The following is a 10,599-nucleotide window of genomic DNA, read 5'->3' on the forward strand; positions in this document are numbered from 1 at the left end:
ATATCCTTGATACTCCCACTCAATAACTCTGTCCAACACTTGGAATATTTAATTAAATGGTATATATATAGAGTGTAGAATCATGGCTCAAACTTAGGACCTGTTCCGATACTATGTAAAATCATCATTTGTCCCAAAAGTTTAAGTTGATGGAAAGGTGTAGATTTAATCATTTGCGTTATATTCTTAACAATATTGGATATGTTACAATTTAGAGCAGAACTCACAGCAAAAATGATTAACAAAAAATTGATGCCAAAAAGTTTTTAACAATCTTTTAGAAATGAAGTCAAGTTATTTGGGATGCCTTATGAGAGCTAAAAACTTTCAAGAAATGCACCAAGTTCAAAATTGAAAAGGGGGTGAGAGCAATATAGTCCTTGTAAAGGATATATTTGAGTTTAATACATTCCAAGTTGGTATCAAGATAGTGGCCTTGTTCTATAGCAGATCAAACTTAAATGAGATGCAACTTATTTAATGTGAGAGAGAGAGAGAGAGAGCCATAAGAGTTGGGTAGCAAACCAAGAGATATTTCTCTTTCCCCAAGCAACCATTAATATTGAATTAGTAGTTAAATTAGCCAGACTTGGTTTGAATCTTTTAATTAATTGAAGTGTTGTAGCACCATGTGCATTGCCTGCAAAGTCGGTCCCCTTTTGGCTGAAATGGTAGTGTCAGGAAGGGAGGCTGAGCCTTGTCACGATAGTATGGTGTAGGACAATCTGGGGACTAACGAAGTTGGTACTTCATGTACCAAAAATATCGAGGTGCAAGTCAAAGAGGGGATGTGCAGAAGGGACATGGTTCTGTAGAAGTACCTTTGGAAAGGAGAAACCCTTGGGATGAGTTTGTAGCACAAAAGGGGAATGAGGGTTTGGACAGCAACCAACATATATTGGATTATGAAAGGAATATGGTGGATTGCCCTATTTTGGAAATGGGAGCCCAGCCCACTATTTCGAAGGGTGATATGGAGCGGACTTCGGAGGAGTTCTTAGTGAACGACCCACATGAAACAGCCCATCTTTTGAATCAACGCAAAAGGGGCACGCATATGAAAGGTGAGTTAATAGCTAGCCTATGGCTAGTTCAGAAATGCTAGAAGGTGGCTGGTAGTAGGAAGCAAAATGCAGAGGAGAAATCGATGGAGGCCAATCGCAATGAAGGCCCTAAGTTGGATGGCAAGCAGCACACTCGGATCACCTCCCTATCTGCCTGCATTTGAAGGGTAATACCTCTCAGAAGCGGAAAATGAGGTGTTTATTTAAGCTTGTAGTCATGTATATTGGCTCGAAGAAGTGTGGCCAGATTATAGAGGACGTATGGAAGGGTGCTACGGAGAGGTCAGCCCTTGACACAGTGATGGACAGGACTAAACGTTGTAGTAGGGAACTATCGGTTTGGAATTGGGAAGTACCTGGAAAAGTTCATACTCGCATCAATCGGGCAAGAGAGCAGATCCATTTACTGCAAGTTGAGGACCTAAGAAACCTCAAAATGGAGGAGCAACAGGGTGCTCGAGCTAAGTTACAAAATTGGCTAGAACTAGAAGAGATAATGTGGTGGCAGAGGTCCAAGTCTCTGCGGTTAAGGGAGGGGGATTTCAATACAAAGTTTTCCACCACAAAGCTTCACAGGGGCGGAGGAAGAATTTTATCAAGGGTATCTTGGATGAGAAGGGCAGATGGCAGGTTGAGGATAGGAGGGACCAAGTGATCCTGGACTATTTTAAGAACATCTATTCTTGCTCCCTACAACACGACGTGATTGGCAATAATTTAGGCTGCTTGGAGGGGATGGAGGGACGAGTCCGTGAGGAGATGAACCAAGTCCTCATTAGGGGGTTTGATGAGCAAGAAGGTCTTAAGGCCCTTCATCAGATGCACCCATCAAAGGCTCCTGGTCCCAATGGAATGGCTCTCGTGTTCTATCAGAGTTACTGGAAGACTATTGGCGAAACAATTACCTCAACTGTTTTGGAGGCTCTTAACTCTGGTATGTTTCCTAGTCTCCTTAACCATACCTATACTACTTTGATACCAAAGAATGCAAAACCTTTTAGAGTTACAGACTACCGCCCTATAAGTCTCTACAACATAGTTTATAAATTGATGGCAAAAGTTCTTGCCAATCAGCTCAAGATGGTGCTACCACAGCTTATCTCAGAATCTCAAAGTGCTTTAGTGCCAAGGAGGCTCATCAAGGACAATTTCCTAGTTGCCCATGAAGTTGTCCACTTTCTGAAATGGAAGAGAGGGGGAAAACAGGGGACTTGTCACGCAAGCTCGATATGAGCAAGACGTACGACAGAGTTGAGTAGCCTTTCCTTGAGAAGACAATGCTGAAGTTGGGTTTCCATGAAAAATGGGTGAGGATGGTCATGTGGTGTGTTCAATCGGTGTCCTTTTCAGTCTTTATTAATGGGATTCCCACAGGTCTTTCCTCCCCTTCTAGAGGACTGAGGCAAGGTGACAAGGGCCCTTGTCACCTTGCCTCTTTCTCCTGTGTACCTAGAGTTTCATATCTTTGTTGCATAAGGCAGTTGCCAATCGTAGCATCTCAGGGTTAAACATTTGTAGAGGGGCCCCTTGTTTGAACCACCTTCTATTCAAGGATGATAGTGTGTTGTTTGGGAAGGCTACCTTGTAGGAATGCAGAAATATACAAGGACTGCTTGAGGAGTATGAACAAGCCTCGGACAAAGGGTGAATCGCAAAATATCTGCCATGATCTTTAGTAAAAATGTGAGTATGGTATTGCAACAACAAATTCTTAGTTTCTGTGGGGGGTCCAAAGGCCTTGCCAACTTGACAAATATCTGGGGTTGCCACCCATGATAGGTCGAGCTAGGAGTGAGGCATTTTCGGATATCAAACACAAGGTATGGATGAAACTTCATAACTGGAAAGAGAAATTATTGTCTCAAGGAAGGAAGGTAGTGCTTATCAAGGTAGTGGCCCTCTCGATTCTGACATTTTCCATGAGTTGTTTCAAAGTACCAGTGTCTTTATGTTCTGAGTTGGAACAACTTATGGCTGGGTTTTGGTGGGGGCAAAAGGAGGGAGAGAAGAATGTTCACTGGGTTAGTTGGGCCAAATTGCGTGCCTTAAAAGCCGAAGGAGGGATGAGATTCAAAAGACCTTTGCACTTTTAACATGTCCCTCCTAGCCAAACAAGGGTGGCGTGTCCTACAGGAGACATCTTCCCTCTTACACCATGTCTACAAGGCTAGAATTTTTCCTTGTTCTCATATATTCCAAGCATCTTTAGGCATGAATTCGTCATATACATGGAGCGGTATCTAGGAGGCAACAAAGCTCCTTAGAGAGGGTTGCATCTGGAGGGTGGGGGATGGCCTTACGATTGATATTTGGGAGGATTACTAGATCCTGGGCTTCAGGCCATCTAGTTACCAATGAAGAGGTCTAGCTCAATCCCCCTCAGAGTCCACTGTCTCAAGCTTAATTGACACTATTACAAAATGGTGGGATCTGCTCAAACTCGGTACAATTTCCCTCCCCAGACTGTAGTTGCGATTGCCAAACTGGGATTGAGTGTAGAGGTCCATGAGGATAAGCTCATATGGGGGGAAACACAGGATGGCAGGTATAGCATAAAGTCAGCTTACAGTTTCAATGGAAAACAAGCACATGTACTCAGAGGAGGGGAAAGTTCTTTAGACAGTGGCCACAAGGTGGTATGGCAGGGGATATGGAAGTTGCAGGTCCCTCAAAGGATCAAGGTTTTTACGTGGAGAGCTTGTAAGGAGAGCCCCCATAGCAGACATAATTTGAAATCTAGAAAGGTTCTTAAGGATGATATCTGCCAGTTGTGCCAACTTAGACCGGAGGATGCCTCCCATGCCTTAGTGTTTTGTGATCAGTTGACAACAACTTGGACCAGTCATCCTTGGCTGGTGGCTTTGGGAGTGTTGGAAAGGAGAAGAAGTTTCAAGGAAATGGTCCATCAGATATGTACAAGTGGCAAGACAGAAGACTTGGAGTTTTTTGTGATGTTGGCATGAAGCTTCTGGTATAGACGGAATCTGTGGACTCATGATGGGATACTTGGTTCTCCAACCCAGTCCCTGGAATATGCGTGGTCTCTCCTTCAGGCACGTCAAGAGTCAATAAGGCAACATAAGACTGAGGTGAAGCACACAATGGGATGGAGTAAACCTCCTCAAGGGGTCCTAAAGTTGAATGTTGATGGGGCTATCTTCGCAAACCCGCATGTGGCAGGGGTGGGGGTGATTCTTAGAGACAGTGAAGGCACTGTGTTACTGGCAGCCAGCATGAAGGAGTCTGAGGTTGGTGATCCTGCTAAAATAGATATGGTGGCTATGCTACGTGGTCTTCGATTGTGCATTCCAATGGGCATTGAGAAGCTTATCCTAGAAAGTGATTCTCTCCTAATGGTTAATCAGATGAATGGGGACACAAAACCATGGTCTTTATTTCGGAACATCATTAAGGAAACGAGGCAATGTTCTACAAGGTTTAGAAGTTGCATAGTGCAACATGTTGGCCGTTTGGGAAGCTGTATGGGTGGTATGTTCAAGATGTAACCATTTGGTCGGGTTCATGCCCAGATTTTGTAAAAGAAGCTGTATGGGTGGATAACTCTATGTAATCCAACTATTTGCATTAATGAAAGTATTCCCATTATAAAAAAAAAAAAAAAATTACAATATTCACCTTAAATTATCTTCAGCTTGTATGTGCACTCTCGGTTTTGTTGTTTATGGTCCATACTAAACTTTCTCAGTAATTTATGATGCACATCTAAAAAATGGTACATTTGTTTTTCTTCAAAAGGTAAACTTCATTAATAAAATGTCCTTATTATAAATAGACTGAATGAAAAAATACACACTAGCTAATAAGAAACTATGAAAGTGGATCTTTGCCATTGTGAAAATCCAAGAGACATGGTGGTTATTACTTCTTGCTTACTGCCTGCTCAATTTAATCAAAAGCATTCTTTTTGGACATATCTTAGTTCTATTGCATTGGCCTTTCTTGGACCTATCCTAGGATTAGGAGATTTTAATTCAATCCTACATCACTCTGAAAAAATAGGTGGAAGACCTTTTGCCTCCTCTTCTCAACCCAATGCTCTTAGTATTTTCATGAATCAAAACGGTTTAGCTAACTTAGGTTTTTCTGGCTCAAAATATACATGGTCCAATAAAAGATTTGGCAAAAGTCATATTCATGAAAGGCTGGATAGAGGGAAGGCAAATCCAACTTGGAGATTTGTCAATCCACTCTTCGGACCATACTCCACTCCTTGTGGACACTTCTGGTTCAAAAAAGGCCTATAAAACTTTTAAGTTTGAAGAATTCTAGACTAGGGACCCTGCCAGTCTAGTCGTTGTTAAAAATGCTTGGGATAGGATTTTTGTAGGCTCACCTGCTTGTATTCTCTCCCAAAAACTGCAAGCAGACAAGAAAGCCCTAAAAGTTTGGAATAGGGAGAGTTTTGGTCATATTCAAACTTTGATAAAAGATCTAAATAACCAATTAGCTCAAATCCAGTCTAGTGACCCCTCTGATTCTTCCATCCTCATTGAAGAATCAGGGAGGAAATTCTTTGGAGGCATAAATCTAGACTGCAATGGCTCACCACCACTAACCTTAACACTAAATTTTTCCATATGACTTCCACGATGAGAAAGAGAAGGAATGACTTCTCTTGCCAGAAAGACCTCTCTAATCAGTGGGTTAATGATCCATCAACCATTAAAATCATGTTTTTTGATCATTTTAGAAAAAATCTACCAAACCTCAAATTCCTGAGTTCCCTGATGATCTGTACAACTTGTTCCCTGATAAAATTTCAAATCTGGACAATGACATCCATTGCAAAATTCCCTCTGAAGAAGAAACTTTGTCAACCATTAGACAAACACCATCTTCTAAGTCTCTTGGATTGATGGTTTTATTGGCTTTTTTTACAAGCACTATTGGGAGGTTATCAAGGAAGATCTCACAAAGGCCATAAAGAACTTCTTCACCAATGGGTGTCCTTTGAAAGAACTAAAACATACTCACATTGTCTTAATCCCCAAGTCTAATTCCCCTAACACTGTACATCAATTTAGACCAATCACTCTCTTTAATGTGTTACAAAATCATTACTAAAATTCTTGCCAACAGACTTAAGACTGTACTCAATAGATTCATATCTCCTCATTATTCCGCTTTCATCCCTGGTAAAGTAATACTAGAGAATACTATTGTTGCCCAATAAATATTACATTTTTTGAAAAAAAAAAAAACCGAGGAGAAAGAGAGGCTTCATGGCAATTAAAATTGACATGAAAAGGCTTTCAATTATATGGAATGAAACTTTCTGCTGAAGGTTTTTAACTGTCTTGGTTTTCATCCTACTTGGATTAATTAGATAAAAGCATGCATCTCAATGGTTTCTTTCTCTATGGTAATCAATGGAGAATCCTATGGCTATTTTCCTCCTTTCAGTGGATTAAGACAAAAAGATCCCCTTTCCCCTTTCTTGTTCTAATTGGCAATGAAGTGATCTCTAGATTAATCACTAGGGAGGATCATCTTGGCAACATCAAAGGCATTAAAATTAGTCGAGATGGGCCTTACCTCACCCATCTCCTCTTTGCTGATGATCTAATTCTCTTTGGTTCAGCTTCTGTCATGAATACAAATTCTTATCTCAAAAGCCTTAACAATTACTCTTCATGGTCTGGTAAAAAAATTAACAAGGATAAGTCCTCTATCCAATTTAGTAAGAATTCTTCTCCCTCAACAATCAGAGTTGTCAAAGCAGTAACGAACTTTAAAGTCTCCTCCTCTAGAATTAAATACCTAGGCCTCCAGTTGAATTTTGACAAGTCTAACAACAACTATTTCGAAGAAGTAAGGGATACAATTAAGAGGAAATTGACAGGATGGAAAGCCAAGCTTTTATCCCAAGCTGGTAGAACTACTTTGATCAGATCAGTAGCTAGCTTTATTCCTGCCTACATGATGTCTAGTATTCTGATTCTAAAAACCATTGTGAGGAAAATTGATAACTCCTTTATGAAATTTTGGTGGGGGTTTAATTCAAAAAAAATCTCAAAACTTCACTCCTAAATCTTGGAACTCAATTTGCAAGCCTAAGTCAATGGGAGCTTTAGGTCTGAGACTCATTTCTCATTTCAACAAAGCTCTTTTGTGCAAATTAAAACGAACCCTCATCAATAACAACACTTATTTGTGGAAAACAATTATTTCTAATAAATACTTGAAAATTGCTTCGTGGCTGGATATTCCTATAAAGTACATACTGTCCTATTGTCCATGCTATGTTATGAATTACAAACCTCTGATTTGGAATGGTCTCTTACCTTCTTTGAGTTGTTGTTGGTGGGTTGAAGTTCATCAATGTTTGACTTTGACTTTTTAGAAGTTTAACATACTATGTGACCATGTGGGGGAGGATGTCCTAGCTAGCCAGCTCTATATAAAATGAGTTAGTTAGGTTGTTAAGGAAGAAAAGAACAAAAGTCCTAATCATTGAATAGGTAATCAGAACCCCCAAAAAGAGCTATTAAGGTGTGTATTTTCATGACAACTTCTGCGTCTAATAACTCCAATATTTAGAACAGATACAAGATAGAACATGAAAATGAATACTAGTTTCTTCTATGTACATATCTTAAATTTTTTGGACAAATGTTGATTTCACATGGTATCAAAGTAGAGGTCTTAAATTCGAACATTACTCTACACTCTACCCTATTTCATTAAATATTCTATATATTGAGCCCACTCATTGATGATAAATCTAGCCCACACGTGATGAAGAGTATTAAGAATATAATACATATAAATAAATCTACTCTTTCCCATCAGCTTAGGGCTGGTTTGTTTTCACAACCATTCTTAACTCATCTCATCTAATCATAATAATTTTTTAAAATTCTCATATAAAATAAAATGAATAATTCAACTTTTTCAAATTCCAAAACAGAAATAGTAGGGTTAATTTCACTTTGCCCCCTTAAACTCTCACTCAATTCACAATGTGCCTCTGAAACTATTAATTGCATCAAAGTGGACCCGCTTACTTTCAAAACTTATCAATTCTCTCATTCCGTCTACCAGCAGCATCAAATGTTACAGAAAATGCCTCCATGTGCTGCTCATATGCATAACATTCACTGCAAAGATGTATCTTTCATCTAATTTATTACTATTGACCTTATAAAATAAAAAAGTAATATATACACATGTATATGGGAATTGATTCAACTTACATGCTCATGAAAATATGGGAATCGGTCAAGTATAGAAACTTACGTGCTCAATGTATATGGAGACTTGGAATTTCCACGACCTCTAAAGATAAAAAATATCTATATAGTACTCTGAAATTGAAAGAAAATGACTTTAAGAATTTAGATTCTATAAAAGAAAAAAAATACTAATCGCATGAGGTACCTGCTTCATAACTCCGTATATCATAAAAAGGTGGAGAAGAAAATTGATTCAACCCCTAAAAGAAAAGAGAACCCATGTATCAAACCACGTCATAAAACGTAATTATTAACTCATAAGATGCCTAGCAATTGAAAATTTGATTATGATAGTACTCTTGGGTATCTAAACGCTATGTTACTACGTGGTGAATGATGTTTAATTTGGATTTTTCTAACATAAAAATGCAATGTAAGTTTTATAATTTAGTAATATAACCAAACTATATGCATCTCTACTATTACGATGGTCAACAAATAGTTGAAGTAAAACCTTTCCCATTCAGCAATGTTTGTTATAAATTGTAACATACCTCTCCTTTGATAATGTGTTGTATGGTGGCATTGAGGTCTCCTTCTACCATTGGTTGAAAAGTTCTGGACTTCATATGCACTCCCTTGTTATTTTATCCAGAGATGGCCACTCAAAAGCATGATTATCTTCGGTGTAAAAACACTCCAACCTTAGTAAATTCCCGAGCTTGAGGGTCTTCACTAGGGGGAATGCAATCACATCTCTATTCTCTTCATCTCCCAATTCTTTTCCAAAGATTTCTTCCATTTCATTGCAACTATATACTTCTATAGTTCAACAAGGCTTGCATTATTAGCTTTTACTTCTCCATTTCTAAAACCACCAGTTGACTGGAATAAGGAATTAGTTCAACAAGGCTTGCATTATTAGCTTTTACTTCTCCATTTGCTTCCATCATAGTCCTACATCCCCATTTCCGACGGTAACTCCTCGATATAAATTAGATAATACACCAGCTGCAATTTGCTTTAGAAAAATACATTCCTTCATATCAAGTAACTTTAATCGACTAAGATTTCCTATTTCCGACGGTAACTCCTCGATATCGCAGTCAGGAAAGCCAAGAATTTCTAGGTTTCCAAGGGTTCCAATTACCAACACATCTCCTAAGCTACAATGCTGCAGATTCAACATCTGAAGGTTTTGGAGGATTTGGATTGATGGTGGCAACGTCGGCAAGGTGAAGCAACTATTTTGCAAACACAACATCTATTGACAGAATCATCTCTTCCCATAATTTAGTTTGCACAAAATCAGGGATTTATTATTTTAGGCAACTGTTACAATAGTATAGTTTCCTTATATGTAAATTTCCATTATTAGTTTCATTGTACGCTTATATATTTTGTAAAGCAGAACACAAAATCAAGATATACAGAATTATTCAAACACTTTTTCCCTCTCTCTTAACATGGTATCAGAGCCAGGTTATGTTTTCTTGGCATCACCATGGATGAATCCTCCAACCCGTCTCTCCCTTCCCTCCCTTCCCCTTATCTTCTTCATCCCTCAGATTCACCCAGCTTAACCCTTGTCAATGGACTCCTAACCGGTGACAACTATCCCAAATGGCAAAAAGCCATGACCCGAGCCCTCAATGCCAAAAACAAACTCTGTTTTGTTGATGGCACTCTCAAAGCTCCTGAACCTAATACACCCGAGTACACCCGATGGAACCAAACAAAGGATATGGTTCTTACCTGGATCCTCAACTCCATCCGCCCCTCTCTTGCGAATTCTCTTGAATATCACACCAACCCACGTGAGGTTTGGCTGGACCTTTCCTTATATTCATAAATTAACATCATGAAGAAATTAGTAAGAACCTCTTAATTTTGCAAGATCTCTTCCCCCTTTCTTAGACGAACAACCTGAGCCAATCTATCCTCTGCAAAAAGAAAGATAAAAAGTGTCTACCTAACTCTGAGGTTTTAGTCATGTTTTTGGAACTCCGAGCCCACAATCTGAAAATTTTCTTCGCCACACTTTTTGTTAGTCAGTCAAGCAAAGGACGCGGACTTCATAAAAATTCAGATAATGTGGTGGGTATATATCTAATCCCATTTAATTTCTTTTGACTTTTAGTGTCGACGTCCAGCATAATACTTTGACTTTCCATTATTTGATGATACAATTAATATTGATACAGTTAAATGGTAAATATAGATATTCATTCTCGTAACGTTTTAACAGAATCTTAATCGAATAATGCAAATTTTATAAAACAAAATATTATTTATACATAATCCTACGTCATGAAAAGTATAAAGATTTTAAAATTTAA

General features: G+C 38.7%; 1 protein-coding gene and 1 long non-coding RNA gene across 3 annotated transcripts; one reads left to right on the plus strand and one right to left on the minus strand.

Annotated features, from left to right (window-relative positions):
* The first annotated feature begins 3,484 nt into the window (after positions 1-3,484).
* LOC118344672 lies at positions 3,485-4,570 on the plus strand. Its single transcript, XM_035685775.1, has 3 exons — positions 3,485-3,808; positions 3,907-4,035; positions 4,118-4,570. The coding sequence occupies exons 1-3, from the start codon at positions 3,485-3,487 to the stop codon at positions 4,568-4,570; spliced, it is 906 nt and encodes a 301-aa protein (XP_035541668.1).
* A 3,379-nt stretch (positions 4,571-7,949) lies between these two features.
* On the minus strand, positions 7,950-10,266 carry LOC108999564. 2 transcript variants are annotated; one of them, XR_001997532.2, is made up of 4 exons: positions 8,815-10,266; positions 8,466-8,520; positions 8,325-8,392; positions 7,950-8,185 (listed from the first exon to the last, which is right to left on the minus strand). It is a non-coding gene; the product is annotated as an uncharacterized LOC108999564 (long non-coding RNA). The 2 variants fall into 2 exon arrangements; XR_004798450.1 differs by having other exon boundaries at positions 7,950-8,392.
* Between the last annotated feature and the right edge of the window lie 333 nt (positions 10,267-10,599).

This window comes from Juglans regia, chromosome 15, assembly GCF_001411555.2.
Source record: "Juglans regia cultivar Chandler chromosome 15, Walnut 2.0, whole genome shotgun sequence".
NCBI classification, from domain to species: domain Eukaryota; kingdom Viridiplantae; phylum Streptophyta; class Magnoliopsida; order Fagales; family Juglandaceae; genus Juglans; species Juglans regia.